Source organism: Diuraphis noxia, unplaced genomic scaffold (genome assembly GCF_037042655.1).
Source record: "Diuraphis noxia isolate RWA-SAM2 unplaced genomic scaffold, SU_Dnox_SAM2 contig0007, whole genome shotgun sequence".
In the NCBI taxonomy this organism is placed as follows: domain Eukaryota; kingdom Metazoa; phylum Arthropoda; class Insecta; order Hemiptera; family Aphididae; genus Diuraphis; species Diuraphis noxia.
The window spans coordinates 1,885,729-1,909,243 of record NW_028301717.1 but is presented as its reverse complement, the minus strand read 5'-3'; the positions used below and the strand labels follow the sequence as shown (position 1 = coordinate 1,909,243).

Sequence of the window (23,515 nt, the reverse complement as noted above, 5' to 3'; positions counted from 1 at the left end):
AACTTGACATAGGACATTGGTACATATAAATATAAAAGCATATTATAATAACCACATAATATAATAATAATTATATTAAATATATAATAATAAAATAATATTTAAATAACAAAATCCAATTTTCTTTTGGTCTTTGAAAATCTTTCTACAACTTTTGATGTGTCAATAGTTATGTTTCTATGAATTTTCATCAAAGCCAAACCTGTCAGTTTTTTCTGAGACATTTGGCTTCTCAAACATGTTTTTAACCTGATATAACATTAAGCATATTTCAGAAAGCAATAAGCAAACAGCTAAAAGCCAAAGGAGTTGTGATTAATGCAAAGGAAAAAAGGTGGACAAATTTATAAAAATAATCACATAATTAAATTAATTAATCAATTAAATATCTAAATCAGACTATCTGAGTAAAGTAATACTGAATAGCGGAAATTAAATAAATATGATAGCATTTTTAACTAGTTAAGTTATGTCATAATCATAATAACTAGTTGTAAAAAAAATCTAAACTGATTTTGCTCAACATGGGTAAGTAAAGACTAAAATATACACTAATGCAAATTATTTCATAAGACAGTTTTTTTTAGTTAATTAGATTTATTGCCTAGTAAGCTAAAAATAAACGTCATGAAAATTATACTTTATACTAATGTCTAATAAGGTTGCAGAGTGCGGACCATTAAAAAAAAAAAAAATAATATAATCTTGTAAGTTGAAGACGATCACAATTAATAATTATTATAGACAAACTGCCACAGATACAACAACAATAGTAATTATTGTATATATCTGTGATTATAGCCACGATATCTCTAATTTTTTTATTTTAATCAGTCTTATTTTCATTCTTAATTGATAACAGGTTTTTGATAACCATTATCCATTTATTCCATTTCCATTAAGAAAAAATATGCATTGTATTTTTAATTTTTTAATATAATATTATAATAAAATATGTAAGCATCTATACATGAAACACATTCAACAACGTCCAGGGGGGGGGCGATCGCCCCTATCGCCCCCCCCTTGTATACGCCCCTGATAACTCATAAACTACTCGTCCAAAATTCGATTTTTACGTATCAAAATAATTAGAAAAATATTCTGCTTTGGAATATGATATTAAAACTCTATGTTGTCATTCAAAAAAGTAAAAAACTTAAAAAATTATAAGGATAAAAAATATTAAAAAATATAATTTTTTAATAAAAATGACAAATGTTGTTTTTTTAACAACATGAAACTCTGTAAAAAAATATTTTCAAAAACATTGATACTTTTTGAAATAATGAGTGTTCAATGATAAAAGAATCACCCGGTATATTAGATCGGTACATTTGGAATTTATGTAATTAAGCTTAAAACAATTGTGTAAAAAATAGCGTTTCTAATACAAATACTACTTCTAGGGGGCAAATGTAAACTGGACCCGAAAAATACGGGCTCAGTTTACAAAAGACCTTTTGCATATTTTTTTTTTCCTCGGGCTAAGTTTACAATCGCTCCTTCTAGGTGCTACTCTTAGTAGTTTCACTTAAACCTAAAAAAACTTGCCAAAGGTTGAATTCAAGTACCTACACCGGGACATAATAGGTAAAATAATTTACTTTCGAATATTATTCAATATAATATTCTCAAGCTTTTAAAACATTTAAAACTGTACACAATTGTAAATAAGCGCAGACAATACAGTTGATTCTGTGTTCAATAAAAAATAGATCTAATAGGCCTGTAAAAAATCTTATTTTCTGTGATACATTTATTTATGAATTATACATTTGCCTTAGTATATTTGGTCGAGTTTGAAGTTTTATGCTAGGTGAGAGTTTTGCTATTTTTAGTGCTTTTTATATTTATCATCTCAAAATTGTGCAGGGACTTGCTAGGTTTATGCGCGCTGATTGATAGAGTTGAGCTGCGTGAAAATTCAATGCATATAGGATGGATACAAACGTTGCCGATCTTTCTTTACAAATTATACTGAGTCTAGTGCATTTATATTATAGATTTTCTTTAAACTTTGTTTCTTTTTTATAATACTGTGTTAAGGGGACTTCCATTTATAATCCTGTAATTTTTTACAGCTTCCCTCCCTATGTACTACAAACACAGTCAAAATTAAGTAGGTAATAAAAAGACGAACATGTTTAAATAACAATATAATTTATGTCGTTTTCTTTAGAGGTAGATTGACCTGTTACTCCGTTTTTTGTTTCGAAATTATAATTTTTAAATATATATTATTTACAACATAGACCTTCAGTATTTTAATTTTTTTGATTGAATGCTCTTGATTTTTGTATTCATATTATTCTACAGGATAAATAAAATTGTATTGATGGGATTAAACTATATTTAATACACAGTCTTCCAATTAATCACTTTATATATTTAACAATATTTATTATTAATAGTATTATTTTGAAGTAAAATAAACATTTTTTACCTTTGCCTAGTGTTGGTGATCAAAAATTTATAAATAATTATGTACTAATTATCATTTTTAATAAATTATTTTAATAATAAACACTTTAATTAAACGCTATTTTCAATGGGTGCCGAGAAGAGAACCCCGTATATATATTATAATATAATATTTAATAATTTAGCTGCTAGTTTTTATTTATGGTTAGCACTTCCAATAATTAGCCAATGCATCAAAACACTTCATTATCACTCTGGGTCTAATAATCACATAATTAAATTTCAGTTCAATCATACAATATATATTATATTAAGGAGGTCAAAGTTGAATTACTTTTAACAAAATTTTATTTCTTAGTGTTCATCATACTATATGAAAATGAATAATAATAATATTGTTAATGTTTGTTGACTGCAGCATAAAAACATAATTTAACAACTTATAAAGTATTTATTGCTTTACCTAACCTAACCTTTAAATAGTTATGTTATTGTGTTGATAAAAATAACTATTTATTCAGGCTATTTAGCTATTTTAATTATCTATAGCCACTAGGCATTTTTATAAATTTTTAAAAACACAAAGTAAAGTTATCTATTATATATTTTGTTTTATTTATTGATTTGGGATGGCCGATGGACATTTGAATAACCCAATTTATGCAGTATTATAGCAGTTTTAATTTTATATTTGATCTGTATAGTGATTCACATATTCAAATGGTTTGTTATCCAATATTGTTATTAATGCATGATTGATTTTTTTTAAAGTGAATATTATTTGTCATATTCAAAAGACCACATATTATGTTTATTAATTCTAATTGAATTTCAGATATTATTATACCAACACCAACATTTTATTAAAACGTACACTGAAATTGGTTATACATTAGTTGTTTCGTTTTTAATTGAAACAATCTGATTACGATGATTCATGTGTTAAAACAAAATATCATGTATTTTGAATCCTCTTAAATAATTATGGAAGGATAGTTAAAATAATTTACAAAAATTCATTTTTACTAAATTATTAACACTAAATTTTTTGAAAATAATTACTAAAGTAACAAGTAGATGTATATACAGTAGAACCCCTCTCGTACGCCCTCGGCTAATCCGTCGCTCCGGTTGATCCGACCATAGTATTATTGATATGAATACTATGTATGTAATTTAAAAAGTACAATTTGGATTTTCCAATTTATAAAAGATATATACAATTAATTGCTAGTTTAATATTTCCCTTATTAGTCTTAGCTAAGTCTAAAATGTCATTTGCTAAACAAAAATCTATAATTAGTTTTTTTTTAAGTATTGTAAAATATAATAAATTTCTAATATAATCTTGTACCTATGTAATATATAAATAAAAATGTTCTGTATATTCGATCTGATAATCCGACCTTTTTCGCGTTCCGATCACACCCCCAGTCCCGGAGGTGACGGATTAGAGAGGTTCTACTGTATCTAGTAGCAGTGATAAAGTTTATTAATTTGGAATTTGAATTTTTTCGTAGAAAACAATAGGGGTGAACTGGGAGGTAAACGGCCCTAACCAGTATATGAAAATCTAGTTTTCGGGTATCAAAATATGTTATACATTAATTAATGCATTAATACATTATAATATACCTACTTGTTCAGGTGCTCTTAGCAGCCCATATAATAAGTCGGTCGGTGTACTATGACCACAAGTTAAAGATAATTTAACTAAATTTATATTTAAGTAAACCTACCTAATTATAAAATAATAAGTTTTTATATATTTTGAAAGTTTGGATGCTTTTAACTCGTTAAATAGAGAATATAAAAACTTTTTTGGCTTCTGTGCAAGTTATGCATTTTTTAATAACCATACTTTATTAAATAGGTTGGTATACATACATATTTTAATTTAAAATACATTTATTTAAATTTAGAAACTACACAATGATAATATAGAAGTATAGTAAACAATATAAAGGTATTCATGTTTTCATTAGTTTTTATTTTTATAAAGTTAATGTACCTACCTGAATACTTGATGTTAAAAATTTTGTGAAGAAATGGAAATTACTGGAAAGAACCATTGTTTATTATTTACCTAATTACATTTTTCAGAGTTTATTTTTACGTTCAATAATAATATTGGTCTGCATATTAAAAAGTCATGATTTAGTACTCGATTTTGTATCTATTTATTTTATCTTGTTTTTAAATGGTGGAAAGTTGGTAATCGCACTTTTGTATCGAATTATAGGTGTTGAGAGTACCATGTCATTGAGCAAGTCACTGTTTATTAATGTGTATGACGTATGTTTTAAATTTGAATTCGATGATACGATAAACGATTCTGAGCCAAGACGTCAAGGTGGTCTATCAGTTTATATAATATTAATTAATATATGAATATATATTGCTAATTAAGGTAAAATGCATTTTTCTATGAGTAATATATCGATATAGGGAGGACGAATTAATTGTTTCCGAAAACATTAAACATTTGAAAATGTCATCGTGTGTAAAAGATATGATGATGTGTGTCAAAGCGCCCGATGTTGATATAATTTGGTCCCATAAATGTACTATACAGCTGGAATACGAGTATAATGATCTGTAGAATAAACCAAATTGTCCAAATTTGATAATTTTTTATTTTAATAAATTATTTTATACCATAATTTGAAATAAAATAGAACATTTGAGTTAAATGTGGTCTGTTATCAAGTTATGAAAATCCAACTATTTTACCAGGCCCGAGAATTTTTCTTATTAAGTTATATATTGGATAGTTTATTTGTTGATAATTTTAGATTCTGAGCGGAGCGAGGAATGTATTGATTTTACCATGATGTGTTTTTTTTTTGTGTGTGTCATCACGTTTTGGGGCAGTAAAAGTGCTTCAATTTTTGACTTCACCTCGTTCGATCAGAAAGTGAATCTAGTTGGTACTTTGGGGGGTCAAAAGGGAAAAATTCTTAATACTTTTCTAAACAATCGAGAAAAACAAACTAAAAATTAAGGGAAAAATGGGAAATTTTACGCACAATCAGTTTTCGACAAAGTCGATTTTGGTTTTTGATGTAACTTTAAAACAAATGACCATTGATACATGAAATTTTCACCGAATGTTAATAAAATTGCTATTAACATATTATTACAATAGCAGTTGAAAAATAAAATAAATTCATAGTCATAATTTTTTTTTTATAAGCATTAAAATGTTAATACTGACAACATACGTATAAATCACGAAAATTCGTAAATTATTTTAAGCTAGAAATTCATAAAAAATTTTCTTTTTAAATCTAAGATGTGAAAATTGTTAATAATCTATAATATATCCTAGACAAATCAGCCGTCTCCGCTTAGAATCGTTTTTCGTATACAATGATATAATATGAATAATAATAATATAATCATTGGATTCAAATTTAATTCCATCCATTACAATAACCCACTTGTAACCTACTGTACAACAGAGCGACATCTATGACTTACCCCCTTTTTTTTGTTTGTTTTTTAATATTTCAAAAATCATTAAACTGAGCTAAACGATTTTGTGAAACCCTGAAAGATTTTCTCTTAAATAAATATACCTATTTTATCCACGTTTATATTTTCCGTATCAAAGTTAAAATAACTATATAGGTATTTATATTGTAGTTTTGACGTGTTGTGCATTCTCGCGATTTTAAAACTCAAGTACTCAACTACTTTTCAAATGAAATACAATTCGGCATGTACAAAGTTGTTATAATATCATAAAATAATAAATATTGAAAGGTTTAGTGTAGTACATTAAAGTCGGTCAAAACCTTTATTACGCCCTCGTCAATTTGGATGGTAATTAAATACATTGAAGGGGGACATAACACACGCGAGTACACGACGTAATATAATATGTAGGTACCTAACCTATACACACAAAATGCGACAAATTATTTGGTTTGGAATTTTAAAAAAGTTCGGTTACGCATTTTCATAGTTTGAGCAAAAAGTTTACCATAGATATTTGTATATAATTTATAATATTATATTATAGGGTCGTGTTTTTTTCCGCTTACCCGTTGCAGCGTGTCCGACCGTTCTGTATGCGTTTAAATTTTACGACCCGTTGCGTTTGTATTTATACGAAATCAATTGTATATTATGGGTATTTAGTAATATGTGTACCATTTGATTTCCTACCCTCTATTTTAACAACGCATGTGTGTTTGTAGCATGATGTAACATAGTGAATACATTGTACATTATACGATCAACAACAACCACACAGTTCAATCGACCTCGCATTGACGTTGCTATCTATCCGCCGATAAGTTTGGCTTAGAGACGACAGAAAATCGATTTGTGCGGCATAAGGCACTCGCCGAAAGGATCGGATGAGTGAATGAGAGGAGGTTCGAGGCCGGCAATAAGAATGGGATGAAATGATGTGTGCCACTATTTTCCACGTCGTTCAACGTTTTAAAGAGCAGCATGCCTTTGTTTTCGTTTACTTTTTGTCTGTCTTTAAATTTGTTTATAACGTTAAGACATCGTTTTCGTTTTCCACTTTTAAATTAAATGTTATAAAAAATTCAATAAAAGCATTGCCGATGGATCCAATAAGCTCTGTAGTATGTTTATTTATTTTCACAGTAATCTCTGTATATACGATTTACCATCACAGCTGTTAAATGTATTATTATTTAATCATATAAAACTACAACTATCGTTAATTTTAAATTGTTTTTACAATAATACATTTTATTTTTACTTGACTAAAACGACTGCGGTGTTTACATGATACCTTTTATCATGTATATGTTGTTTTTGTACATAATATTATATGTGAAATATATTATCTGAAATCTGAAGTGAAAATTAAATTTTTACGAAATTAATTGTATTAAAAAAATAATGAACTTTTTGGTTGAGTCTGATGACAATAAGAAGCGTTAACCAAATTTTTGCAATTTTTTTAAAAGCCTGTAGGCATTGTCTTAATCTTTCTATATTTTAACAAAAAGTTATAAACGGGTGACAAAACTTATTTAAATAATCATGCAATCATTTTTGTGTATGTTAATTCATAATGATATAAAACAAATGTGTATTACATTGCATGGCATGCAGTCTGCATTTATTATGATGTGATAAGTAATAATTATTGTTATTACGATCTCTCAATAATTGTTTTATTAAAATCATTATGATATCTATTTTTAAGAGACATGATTATTAATTTAATGATCGTTAATTTATCGACTTTATATTTATACATGATGATATTTTATTCAAATGCGTTATATGTTGGGCGTATTTTAATATATATTTTATTATACGTATGTGACTTGTACAATATAATTTTATAATTTTTACTACACTGAAATAATATGTAAATTTAAATGTTAACATTTATTATTTTTGTGTATTTACAAAATTTTATGTTTTGTGAGAAACTTCGTGCGTTATACTTTTTATATTTTAGGTTTAAGTAATGCATGCGTGATGCGTTATACGAATAACATACTAAACATTCATAGGGAATTTAATTTTATTACCTTATGGTGTTTTACTTTTATGATGTGATTGTGTTGAATGTCGAAAAGGTCAAATCGTTCAGTGATAATGTTGTTTATCGTTGTCAAATAAATATTATGTTTTATATATTATTATGCGTGTACAATATTTTACATCATGGATGGTTTACATAGTCCGGTCTCCGGTTCACCCCGCGTCTCCGCTCACTTATATCTTTTATTTGAATCACTTATCTTTAAAGAATTATAAGGTTTATTTCAAATAATATGCTTTTAAAATAAAAATTATTAACATCATTGGTTATACATTTTAGATTCTGAGCGGAGCGATGAATGTATTGATTTTACCATGATGTTTGTGTTTTTTTGTGTGTCTGTCATCACGTTTTGGGGCAGTAAAAGTGCATTGATTTTTGACTTCAGTACCTCGTTCGATCAGAAAGTGAATCTAGTTGGTACATTGGGGAATCAAAAGTGAACAATTCTTAAAAAATGACAATAGCTACATGAAATTTTCACCAAATGTTTATATAAGTATATTCTATCCACCATGCAATTTTCAAAAATTTTCGACTTAAGTTGAACTATTATTAGGCATTTGAAATTTTCGATCATTATTAGTTTTTTTAAATTAATATCGAAAAAAATGTGTTTGTTGGGCAGAAAAGCTTGAAAATTTAATACAAGGCTCTTAACATATTGTTACAATAGCAGTTGAAAAATAAAATAAATTCATAGTTACAAATTTTTTATAAGCATTCAAAGTTTGAATTTTGACTAAATACGTAAATATTACGGCAATGTTCAAATTATCTTAGATAGAAATTCATAAAAGTTTTTCTTTTTAATTCTAAGATTTGAAAATTTGATACAAGGCTCCTAACATATTTTTACAATAGCAGTTGAAAAATAAAATAAATACATAGTCACAATTTTTTTTATAAGCATTCAAAGTTTGAGTTTTGTCAACATATTATGTAAAAATTCACAAATTATTTTAAGCTAGAAATTCATGAAAAAAATTCTTTTAAAATCTAAGATTTGAAAATTTAATAGAAGATTCCTTAAAAGTTTTTCAATCTTTATCACAAATAAAAAATCCACCGAAAATTCAAATTAAATTTTTATGAGCATTTGAAATTTAAATTTTTACAATATTGGATTTTCACTGGATTTCAAATTTTGAATTTTGACAACATACGTAAAAATCATGAAAATTTGTAAATTATTTTATGCTAGAAATTCATTAAAAATTTTCCTTTTATATCTAAGAATTTAAAATTTAGTATAAGGCTCCTAATATATTTTTACAATAGCTGGTGAAAAATAAAATAAATATATTGGCACAATTTTTTTTTACAAGCATTCAAAGTTTGAATTTTGACAACATATGTAAAAATCACGAAGATCACGAAAATTCGCAAATTATTTTAAACTAGAAATTCATAAAAATTTTTCGTTTTAAATCTAAGATTTGAAAATTTTTAATAATCTATAATATATCCTAGACAGATAAACCGTCTTCGCTCAGAATCGTTTTTCGTATACAATGATATAATATCATTGGATTCAAATTTAATTCCATCCATTACATTAACCCACTTGTAACCTACTGTACAGCAGAGCGACATCCACGACTTATCCGCCTTTTTTTAAAAATGTTTATATTGACAATTCTCGATACAGCTTTATTCATCTAAAACAAATTATGTTTAACTATTTTTTTCATAAAATATATGTATATCAAGCATAAATATTCAAATATATTTATTAGTTCTAAAAAAACCACTAAGGATTAAACAAAGCTTTTTTTAAATTATTCAGTTTAAAAATATAAAAGAAATTGGAAAATCTCTAAAAGGTGTTAAAATCTTAAAACAATAATTTATCTTAGAAAAACATTTTTAAATTGATTTCTTCAAAGAATGTAATCTTCAAGATAACTATTTAAAATTCAAAAAATAATTTCCTATGATAATTAATCTTGAATAGGTACAGCTAGTATTCAATCCATAGAAATGCTTTATGTAAGTATATTTTAATACTTTTTATAGACTTGGATCCAAAAAAATATTATGCGTCATTGTTTATTCAGCTTTATAAATTTTATTTCATTTAACAGTGAGAATTTAAATAAATATATATAGTTATATTTATTTTTATAATGAAAATGGATTTTGTATACAATTATAAGACTACATTCAAAATCATATTATTCAGTTCAAATGTTAACATACTACCTATCGTAATAGTAAATATGTCTTACACCGTGTCCTACGTGAATCCGACGAGTGCGACTCGTGCGAACGAATTCTATTCTGACCATGCTGTTCTGTCGCAATACGATGCATCCGATGCGACAAAATACAAACTGTTTTGTTTTTCGTCGCGTAGGTCGGATTCACGTAGGACACGGCATTAAACATACAAACGTATGTTTTTAAATCAAGTTTTGTACTTTGCTTATTTGTTTGGAGCTTCAAGGTTTTGATATTTTAAATTCAAAAGGGTGACTTCGGTAAAAATGTAAAAAGCATTCTTCTGCTGCAGTTTAAATAAAACTATAGAATATTATTTTTACTATTGAATTTAGTTAATATATTAATGTAAATACCTATATATAAATGGATAAAATGGTAAAAATGTAATAATTTATATTATCACAAGTAAATATAGATATTAGATACATAAATATTTTATTATATTGCAATATTCTGAAATCTCATTTATAAATCGTTCGTTTTTATTTTTTTTATCTATTATATATTAATATATCATATCGGCGATACTTACTTATTCACACGCACATGGCATATTATATCATCTTATTAAAATGATATTATAATTGTACAAATCTTTATATGTGCTGTCTGTCATTGGATGTTTATATAATATTTTGTACCTATAGTCTACATGCGTATACTTATAGTATCTATATAACATTATTTCTAGACCTTTATCAGTTACTTACGTTCTGCTTGTACCTTTACACATTGTTCTGTATCTATAAATATTTGTTTGTTTGTGAATTATAGTAAAAATAAAAAAAAGTTAAAATATATATAAATAGAATACAATAATATGTATACATAATTAAAGATGTCTCTGAAGGTAGTTGGTGAGCATTTGTCTCCGGTTTTCTACGGTTTATAAGGTATAAAGTGTTTCATATCCTTTTTGTTCCGTAAACTATTTGTAAAACAGTATTGTATATTTGTACGAGTGATTATGAAAATAGCGAACGAGGATCAGTCTTTCCTATTGTGGAGAAATAACCAGTCCCGCTTATGAAATGTTTATCAGTTTATCACCACTGTATTGATGTTTTGTACCGTTTTGTAATTTAGCTCTAAGATAACCATCTAAATTTGTATTGGGCTCGTCCCCCTTCATAATATTAAAAAATACAAAATGGTTGAAGTCGTTCGATTAACGGCTATTGAATTGTATGGTGAAAATGAAATCGTTGAGTTTTTCAAAATATCTATTTTTTGTCCGATTTTACAGACGGTTTCACAACAGCCCGCTTCTTCGGTACCAGTGCCGTCTCAGCAACATCAGCAGCAGCCAGCGGCTCCGCGTCCATTGTATGCGCCTTTGACCGCATTGTCCAGCATGCAGCCGCCTGGTTCATCGGGCACTGACCACCATCCGTCGCCGCAGCAGCCGCTGCCACCGCCACCGCCGTCGCATCACCGGCGTCATCACCACCATCACCACCACAGTGCCCCGTACAACAGCGCGTTTTCTGCGCCACCGCCACCGACTCAAGCCAACGGCGCATCGTCCGATGTTTCTGACATCAGCGGCAAACACGAACAACCAGTACCACTACCGCCACCGCCACCTCCGCCGTACGCCCACGGTGAGTACCTATACTATCACCTAGGTTAAGGTAACACCTACTTATATATTATTATTCCTATGCTTAAAATGTACATGAACGTAAGGTTTAATGGTAAGATTCATAGTAAACCAAAAGTCAAAAGTTCCAAAGCTCTTCCCCACACTTAGTATTTGTTAATTTGGATCATATATATTGTAGTCAACTCGATGTCTTGATTGTCTAACGTATACATAAATGTGTACACGATATATCCATAATATTATAATACAATATTATATGTTATAACAGTTATAAGCTTATAACTATCATAGATAATTATGATAAGTAAAATTATACATTTAACCCATGACAGTTTTATTTTGCTTGTGCACGAGGGATTGGATTTTAACCTGCAGAAAGAGATAAACACTTCTATGGTGGGCCGAACCCCCGAACTCACCACAGTTATGCCGATGATATTATATGACTGCACTTACGAATCTCCAGTTAACTGGTATTTATAAAATTTGTAAATCGACTAAGTCTTAAGATATGACGTGTACTTGCGTGTAATAGGCTATTGTCGTGTACCTTTCGATTTATCTATTTTCTATTTTTAAGTTTTACCTTCAACCACCCTGCAAGTTACTATATTTTACATATATACTACTATCAAGTTACGATTTGTAATTTTTATTCAAAAACTTTTAATAACGTTAACTAACAACTAAAAATTGGTGAAATGGAATTCTTTTTCCTCCAATAAATAAAAATTCTGGCAAAAGAAATATCGACATTTTAATGTTTTTCGATATAGGTGCATATATCTATAACTATATTATGTATATGCGTATACATGAAATAAATATTATTATCGGAATTCAATATTATAAACGTATTATATTATATTGGTGGCGTAGAGTATAGGGGATGATCTCGACCTTTGGTAGTCCTATTTATGACAATACAATTATACAATTATTGTCGTTGAATAAAAGATAGGTTATAATAATATATAATATAAAATTAATATTTAAGAAGTTGATCAATGAGGGAAAATCCTTCGTATCAAGAGTTGTGTAAAAAAAAGTTAACCTTCGGTTTACCACTGGATATGATATGTTTGCGGTACTATTGCAAAGTCCTATTTTCAGATAGGGTGGCTTTCAGTTCCAACATAAGTGAACTCTGAATTGCTGTGTGATGGATGTGCTCATTGTTCTCATAATCTCATCTATTTTCTTTATGATGAAAGTTTTGTGGTTGTATATTTCAATTTATTGACATATTATTATAATATTTAGAAAAATATCATAATTTTGAAACGCATCACGCACTTGACAGCCTTTGCTATACGAACTTAGCAGCAGTAAGTGTTGTTTGGTTTATATTAAACTAAATAAGTATAATACATAAACTCTTGAAAATATTGATGTGATTTTAGTTGTTTATGACCGAATTTATATTCTATAAAAATATTATTCGCCAATTGAAAAGTATGATTTCGTGAATATGTAATTAAAGCATTGTATATTTTATAATCTGTATAGGTACCTAGATACTGTTATATTATTTTAAATATAACCGATTGTATTTTTTTTTTGACGAATTATCTTTTTTGTTTATTAAATCAGTAGATTTTTGTTAATTTGACAATATATATTTTAAAAACCCTTTGTTTAAATTATATATGATCAACGGATATGACCCATCCATCACTAATCGTAATTGGTATACATCACATAATAATATATTATATTATTAAAGGGTTTCAAATTTAAATAAATAAACGCTGAAATTCATTGTTGGTTATACGCTGTACTAATGTATATATTAGTCAAATGTAGGTAGGTTATATTATTATAACTGAATTTATTAGAATGTTTTAATTTTTAACATTATTTTTATATAATTATTGTTATAACTGTATATAAAACAGTTATTCAACAACAATTAATTATAATTGTAGTAACTTTTAATGACTATATTTTTAGTAACACTTTATGAATACTTTTTTGTTTTGTAATTATGAATGTAAAATTAAAAGTAAAAGTGTAATGTGAAAAAACGGAAGGGACGAGAATACCGTTACTGTTCTCCATCCGACGATTGTAGTACAGTTTTCCCAATCTGTTTTTCCCGATCAATTTATTCCAATTAATTTTTCCCAATTTTACTATTCCCAAATCTAATATGCCCAATCCATTTTTTCCAATTTCAATGTTGACCATAAAAACATTTTCCCGGAATAAATTTTTAGAAGTTTAATATTTTTTCAAAAAGAAATAACACTGTTGCCAAATACACGAAATCGGCAATTTGGCTACCAAATTAACGAAATAGATAAATTTATAATTATAATACATAATAACAAACAGTGGCATATAAATTAACTATAATTGTACGCGTGCTGATCGGCATTAGCACACCGTTATTTTTATAACTTATATGATGATAGACGCTATGATACGTATACGCATTTTATCTTGGTTATCTTCGTATATCTCTAAATGGTACACATTTCATCATTATCTTTATTACCATTTGCCGTTCAACTATACATTTATACCTATTCAGGTATAACCCAGGTTATACCTGTATAGGTATATATTATTATAAAGGAACCCAGATTCCCCCCAAAACTGTGGAACCAGTACCATACAGTACTCCAACGATTGGCAAGAACAAACAATTTGTCAGAAGGCTGGCATAATCGGTTCCAAGTGGTTGTTGGACGACAGCATCCTAGCGTATACACATTTTTTAACAAACTTGGAAAAGAACAAGCTGACACTGAGTGCATGTTACGACAACTGAATCTTGGGCAAAAAATAAGGAAATGTCGTAGTAAGGTACAACTTAAAATAGAGGAACGAATTTATAATATTGTTTCTAAATATGACGAATTTGTTGATAACAATGATATTATTGCATACCTCACGGCCATTGGTCATAATTTAAATTTTCAATACTCTTATTTGTTAATAGTAATTTATTTTTAACTTATACTTTTTAATTTTTATACTTATACATTTTAAGATTAATAATAAATCATTTCTGTTTTGTATTGGGGGGAATATAGTTTTTTAAAAAATAAATAATTTTTATTATTATATATTATATATATTGTGAAAAAGAATTTTTGGGAAAAATGGTATTGTGGAAAAGAACTTTTGGGAAAAATGGTATTGAGAAAAATAACTTTTGGGGGAAAAAAAAATGTGACAAACAGATTGGAAATAGTGTCTCCCTACCCCATCCAACTTTTAGGCTGGGTTAAACCCACGTATTTTCTGGTCTGGCAAAATATGTTTACCAATCATAAAAAAGATCACTCCCCCTTTCAACAAATTTGAGCAAACGCCTGTGGTTGTAATAATCCTAACATTGAATCATCACTAAAATGTTTCGGTTTTTTTTGCGAGAAATAATAAGAGTACATAATTTAACTTTTGCTATATATGTGGTAGAATATATACATAATGGTATGTACTCTAATGATATAACTCTAGCGGTGTACAAGTTTTAATTGAACAATCTACCGGTCCAAAAAAAAAAATCGTTATTAAATAGTGTACGTTCAGTAGTATACAAACAGTTGTATCTACCTAAACTTACTAGAAAATGAAACTTTTATCAATTATTGAGGGGGAAAAGACATCATTGTTGTGGATGAATATTATTTTATTTATTTAGATAAGCCACAACAACATAGATTATTGGCTATGATAAAAAAGGGTTAACATGTTTTTTGAATTTGTACAGTATAATTATTTATCACGAATTTAATGTATAAATTATAGATAGTCTCTGCAACAGATAACCAGTATCTTGTGACTTAAATGCTTACTATAGTAGTTCTTCGTTTCTATTCTTATGAAACTGAAGTGCCCTTAATCTAATATATCTATTATATATTTTTTATAATGAAATTAAGATTTACTTAGCACTTATGAGCATAAATTGCTTAAGTGTCCCTAAAAATCCTAACTGGAGTACTAAATTTATTTTTTATTCAAATTTAAAAAAAAATATTTTTAAATTTAAGAAAAAATAATGGAATTAAGGTAAATGTTATGTTCGTGTAAAAAGTCATAATGAGAAATTGACATTTATGATAGGGGTGAAAATATCAGATGAACGAAAAACTTTTAAAATCTTCATTGCACTCGGTAAAATTGCTTTAAAAAACGGTGCTCAATAAATATGTATCACAGACAAAATGGTCTTTCCGAAGTTAATTTATTTTCCACAAATAAAAAAATTTTTGCTTAATAAAATCCAATAAAAATATTATTAAACTAATAAATAAAAAACTGTTATAACTTCGTACTTTTGAAGTAGATTTTATTAGTTTTATTAAAAGTCATAAATAAATAATAATCAAAAATTCGCTAAACAATTTAATAAAAAATAAAGTTAAATGTTGCAATTTTGTAATTTAATGTAGATTATGTACTCTGTAGTATTTAATAACAACGTAATATTGTTGTTGAACGCTGACTGATGGTACTTTTAAAATAAAAGTTACGGCAACTACCAATATATACATATATAATATATATAATATACTTAACTCAATGTTAACAAATTATTTCACAAGATTTCCTCGATTTTCTCGATTTTCGATTTACACACTTCAATCACCATACGTACTTCATAGAACAATTTGTGTTCAAATGAATACATAGTTCAAAACTTTTGCTTGTATAATTCGTATAGGTACTCGTATACATAAAACAGTGTCTTTCAAAATAATAAGTTTAAAACTCTACCTTTTTTTCTAAACGCTGAATTATTTCTTTATCCTTGAATTCAATTAATTGTCGACAAATATAACATAAAATATTACCGTAGGTTCGACGGCTTACTGCCGTTTGTTCGTAATAAAATAAAATATAACAGTTAAAATATACCTTTAAGTATCTATATATATATAAAAAAAAGTATCTATAATCGAAAATAATATGGTTTTAATCTCAAGTTTTGACCTTTTCATGTAAAAAAAACTGTATCTTGATTATCGAGTATATCATCTAATCATATATTTTCCATACTTCGTTGTGACTGTAGGAGTGTGGTAATATGATATACGTTTAAATCGATGAATAATATTATTACTAATGGAGTGATGTGTATATAATTAATAATTATTGCAATCTACATAGTGACTTTTTTGATGGAGGGTTGTGGATTATTGTAAGAGTTGTTCTAGTTCGATTGTACAGGTTGACAAGTGCAATACGATTGGGACTTTATGTGTGTCTGTGCACAAGTGATAGCGTCACGGTGAATAATCCGCAGTGCATTGGTGAGATTTAAGCATAATTAAAATCACCGACCGACTAACGGTCGTCACGTGTGCATGCCAGCAATCACCATCATCACGGTGAAAGTCGCAGCGAGGCCGATGTCGTATAATAACAGTTCTTTATTTTAATATATACGTATATATTGTTTCTTGTTTTTGGTAACCACTGAACGCGCGTACACATATTCAGTTTGAAGCGCGCATTAATCAAAATGTCCGTCCACCACCCACTATTAGCCGAACTGAGTCGAGCACACCAGAATAACTTTGTAGCCTCGTAAAAATCGTTGAGCAAAAAAGAAAATGTCCCTCTTTCCCCGGGCAAACGGACAAAATCGATAAAACTCCGCCAATAAATAAATAGAAAAAGTTAATAATCATAATATTATTGTTGTATATCTATAATATATACAACACTCATATTTGTCCACGTGCCATCACTATTATTACTTATGTATGCCACGAGTTCGTCAGATCATAAAATATGGTTATATTCCATACGTATTCACTTAAATAGTTTGATAATAATACAATTTATATTTGTGTAATTGTAAACTTAATATCTTATATGGAATACGCAACTTGTATCCATCACCCACCACACTATTATTCTAAGCTTTAATATATCGTTTGCTTTCGTGTGCAGATTAATATCGTTGTGAGTACCTATGTATTATCGCTGTGTAGAAACTAACTTAAATACGTGCATTTTTAATATTATAGCATCTCGCCATCGTTAAATCTTTTACATAAAACAAAAGCAATTTTTTTAAAAATAAACAATGAAATACTACCTTCAAACATTTTCACTGATTAGCTTACATTGTTGTTATCTTTTCAACAATATTTGTATTTATTCTGTTTACAGCTAAAATAATAATATGTAGAGCAGCGGAATAATAATAATTTGAATGATAAATCTTCATATTTTGCTTTTCAGTTATAACATTTCGTTCTTGAAACTATTGATTTATTATTTCATTAACAATAATACTTGTACAATAACTTAATCATCATTTAAATGTTGATTGTCAAGTATTACTAACTTTATTATATTACCTATATAACCTTATTATATATTGTTTATGTTCAACGTATAGAAATTATTTTATATTTAAGGGTTCTTAGCTTCTAGTAATTTAATTTAGAATAATTATTTAATTTTATAATTTATCTCAACTGAAAAGTCTTAAATATTTAAATAGATAAATAATTCATCAACAATAACAATGATATATTTTATCGCAAAAGAAATCAATATTTTTTGTTCAACATATCTATGTAAAGGAAAACACATATTCAATAAATATAGTATAATTAATTGTTTATTTTGGTTTGCTTATAAATTTTAAGTCATGCAAGTAAGATACTAAATAGTATAGCCATTAATAAGGTATGAGTAAAATAACATTTGTAATTTTATTTAGTAATTTGTAACTTGATTGCTAATATTCTATAATGCTATTCGATATACTTACTTCAACCAATGTTAATCTATATTAAATTTAAATTTTTATATCGTATTTTGGAAAATTTAATCTATTTTACGAATAAATCAGTTAAATTTAACAGATAGCTGGTGTGTTAAACTTCCAACCTATGTTACTGAATTCTAATTTTGTTGTTGGTATAAAAAATATGGTAAATGTAGTTAGTGTATTATATTAAAATATAAATAATTTAATTGTTAAAGGTAATTGATTCTATATTTATTCATAGTTTTATATTAAGAATTATTACAAAAAAATAACATACTTGTAATAAATATTATAAGCAAAATTCAAATGAGCATTCGGTATAACATAATTATATTATAACACTTTTTAATTTTTACATCATCGCGCATTAATGACACTTTAAATATTGGAACTAATATTTTTGAAAACGTTTGCTTAACAAATGTCCATTTTTTTTTTTTTGAAAAAATCTTCGAGTGTTGTGGTGAGCTTAAAAAATCTGTTGTTTGTGTTTTTCGAGGAAACCGCTATCCGATTGCATTTGTGTTCCGGCCTAAGAGGGGAATTGCGGTTGAATACACTCTGCTAACTGTGTTTTTGTGTTCATGGCGAGGAAATTGCGTTCTATATTTTTAGTTATGAACATTTAACAGATAAAAGTAAATGTTTTTTTTTTTTTTTTAATCAAGACGAGTTCTTATCTTACACGTATATCGACTATCATATTAATCCCTTGGTATTGTTGAGTTTCATCAGATATTTCATCCCTCACTGTTTTAATTTATCATCATGCGGGTTATCACTTTTCAGTTTAGGTTAATCGTGTCATACTGTTATGTACTCATGTCAAATGACTACCTACTTGATATATTTTTACTTATACATAAAACAAAATCGAAAATTGTATTAAATTGAATAGCAAAATATAATTAAATATTTTTTTTTACAATACCAACAAAGTAAAACGTAGGTAAGCTTTTTTTTAACTAATCATGATAATTAAAATTATAATTTTATGATCTATTGAAATTTATGATAATTACAAATTACTAATTGACATTTTAATAATAGTGAATTACCTTTTTTTTTTTTTCGTTAGTATCGAGAACCGGAGGAGGAACCATGGTGCCAATACTTCTCCTCCGGCTCCCATCGTTTATTGATAAAAATAACCAATTACACATTTAAGTAGCTGCGACGGGCCAGTCTCCCGTTCCTTGTATTACAATAGGATGTTATACAATAATATAGAGAACTTGCCTTCGGCTAATAGTGAATTACCTATAGTACCTAATTTATATTTAAATATAATATATTTCTATATACTAATACGTTTTTGTGTATTAAAATCATGGGAAACTATGTATACTAGTATGTTAATCATGCTTGGTATTTATTGTTTATTCGAATTCATTTAAACTGTTCCAAAAATGCAAAAACATTAATTTACTACATTTTTCATCTCTTCTATTTATTAGGGGTAAAACCAATTCTACACAGATTGATATTTTAATTTTCGATGTCGTATTAATTCAATTAATTTAATCAGGTTACTTATCACTTGAATTACTTTATATTTATATAATTAACTTATGCGTTTAATTGATTAATCAAGTGGTTTAGTTAAAATGTAAGAAAATTATTGTTTTAAATTTAAATTAGGCTTTTATATTTTGTGTCTAGATTCCAAAACAATTTTCATTTTTTTTCTCGTGTATAACATAGGTTTTTGTTTATTATTTTTTCTAAATATATTTTTAAAGTGTTCTTATCATTTAAATTTTAAAACTTTCCAAGAAAAACATAGGTGTATTGTATAAGTTTATTCATTATATAAACTTATATATATATTTATATAAATATAACCATACTTTTAATCGAAAAAATTCATTAATTTCATAGTTTTTGATTGATTTTTATGTCCAAGATATATTTTAAGAAGTGTATGATAAAGACATATTTATATGTATTAATTATTATGTGTATTAGTATTTTGTCACATATTTAGTTTTGTCATGACTCATGACAATACCTACTTACATATTTGAATTTTAGTATTTTACCAATCTTTTAATAGTAAATTCGTGTAAAACAATATCTGTTGATCATACAAATTTCTTTATATTATTTTATGTTGAATATCTCAGTATCGGTGATTGTTAACTTTATAGTTTCTGCAGTAATGGCATTCATCCGTTTAGTCGTTACCTTTCTAGTTCGTTTTATGTCCTAGAATGTACGGAAACTAGAATGGTAATTTTTACAAAATTTGTAAAGACGTATATTTAGTATTTACATAACGGCACTGAAAGTTCACTCACTTATAATTTGTTTTAAAATTTAGGACATACGTTACACATCGCTGAGTATCTGTGAAACCTAAAAATAATTGCGTTTCCGACATGAATTTATTTGTTGTGTATTATACTTTTTATTTGTTATTTAAAATTTGTAATAATAAATTAATGACTATCTAAATTTTTTTAACAGTATAGACGTATAGTCATAAATACATTAAACAATAATATTTTTAATCCACTTATGCACTATACATGGTGGGAGTGTTAAAAATTTTAAACTGGTACTGGTCTATATTTTTCAAGAATTTAAATACAAAAATTATATACTTGTATATTTTTATATATTCGTCGCTAAACTTTCAAATTTGTTTATCTATCCATATTTGTATATACAGAACTAGGTACTACAGAAGTAGAAACGTATTTTTATTAATCAACAAGGCAATGAAACATATTATAATTTATAGTTGACATAATTACCATGATTTATTTTTATGATATTCGTTCTATAAAACATGCTTAAACTATTCTAGGCAAATATTTTTATTTTTATATTCAGATTATAAAATACTATCTTTAAACTATTGGCTACATATTATGTTTAAACATTTAATTGGTAACAAAGTCATTCCCGTTTATATCAAACTTCTCATGTACAAAACCTTATTAAAATCCATCTGGACATTATGTATTATGGACTTCACTTAGAGGAAATACTAAAAAGTAAAGACAGTAAAGTCTTATCTAAATATAAGATACAAGTTTTTCAAACTATAACCTTAAGAAAATAGTAAATGCTCCTTATCCTTAATACATATCAAAGTATACTCTAATCATAGATTCTAACATTAAAACAATTCCTAACTTTACTAACCTTTCGATTACATTATAAACCATTTTTTATTGTTCTCTCAACTCATATATAGCCACGTCATATACTTATTGTGTCTATAATATAGATTGTATATTTTCTCCTAAAAAAATTTAAAATTAATATAGAAATAGTTCCTATCGCATTATAAACAATAAATAAACAGAATTATTTTTTATATAATATTATTTTAATTTTTAATAAAACGGTGTAAACCTTAAGTTTATTTTTTTATGTAATGTATAGTATACATATTAATTCATATAGATTACACATTATTTTAATACGGGTAATTTATACATAAATTGTTGTTAATACTTGTTATGCTTAAAGATTATATTTAAAGATTAAACAGTAAAACACCCATAAATTGAATTTATCAATTCAATGCCAATAACGTCTTCATTTTATTATGATGATTTAATGAATGATTTACGGTACAAGTTATTTTGTAAAATGTTAATATCCCCACTGCTTTATTTTCCCTCTAGGTAATACAATAGTATTGTGTACCGTGATGTTGTGTACGAGGAACACTCTGTAGTATGTATATACTCTTCGAAGCCCTTGGGTTATTTGTTATTTATCTCATCTGCTGGTCTCCCTGAACCCCCATTCATCCCAATCTGTACGAATACCAGATGTTTATTGTGCTTGTTTTGTCGCGTGTCGAGCTCATTTTTAATACAAATTGTTATAGGGTTATAGCTACTTATTTGAGCGGGAAAAAACACACACCACATATAATTTTTGATTCAATTTAGTTATTTAAAAGTAGTTTTCCAGGGAAAAAAAATTTTTTTCTTATAATATTTTATAATTAGAAAAAGCAAAATTTAATTTCTCTTTCGAAGTCAACGAGTTTATTCTCTCGACAATAATATTATCACAATAAAATCTAGGAACAATGGCCATCCATTTTGATTAGTTTTTTTAAGTTTCTATATGGGTAGTAATAATTTTTTTTAAATGTTAAAAATTACTTATATTATGTATTTGTTTGATCTATCAAACGATTTATTATCTTTTTTATTGCGTATTTTGTCTAGTCCATCCATCGCGACTTTTATGGCCACAAGCACCACTATAACTATATTATATTTTAAAGATTTTAAGAAAATAATAATTAACAAAATGTTTAAGTTTACATTACTAGCGATATTATTTTAAAAAATATCTTAAAATACTGTTATATATTATATGTATAAATGTACCAATCTATTTATTTTTCGTATTTAGTGAAAATTAAATTTATCGAAGGTTAGTATATTCGATCAGGCAATTGCTGAACAAAAATTAGTGGTTATATTTTACTTTACTTTTTTAAATTATTCATTATTTATTTGTTCATAATATATTAATGTGTGTACAGGTAAAGTTTAGGTAAAGACCGTTAAACACCGCCGCGTATACGTATACATAATTACAGTAATAGCATTGGTATAGTAACCAGGAAATAAAGTTTATCATGGTCGTAAAGTATACTTTCATTACTAATTGTTTTATTTATAAACATGGTTTCAATTTTTTTATGTCTATCATGCTTTATAATTATATAGAGTAAAAAACAAATAAACACGATACCTACTATAGTTTTTATGTATCTTCTGTTAATTCGTTTTGTGCTATACGTAGTGTCAGTGGCGTGCTGAACAGCTATTTTTTGAGGCAACTGCCTCAGGGAAAATACGGGTGGGTGGATGGATGGGTTACTATAGGTGTGCAACTGGCCAACTGGGCACTAGTTTGATCATACATTTTAAATATCATATAAATGTATACAATTTTTTATTAAGTGAAAAACCTGATGGCTGTA

General features: G+C 27.0%; 1 protein-coding gene across 1 annotated transcript in view; it reads left to right on the top strand.

The window, feature by feature from the left end:
• LOC149054383 (uncharacterized) overlaps nucleotides 1–23,515 on the top strand; it is a 138,733-nt gene that overhangs the window by 17,530 nt on the left and 97,688 nt on the right. Inside the window, exon 4 of the mRNA XM_089230374.1 lies at nucleotides 11,442–11,799. Within this exon, the coding sequence (XP_089086500.1) occupies nucleotides 11,442–11,799 (358 nt within the window). The remainder of the gene's footprint in view (nucleotides 1–11,441; nucleotides 11,800–23,515) is intronic.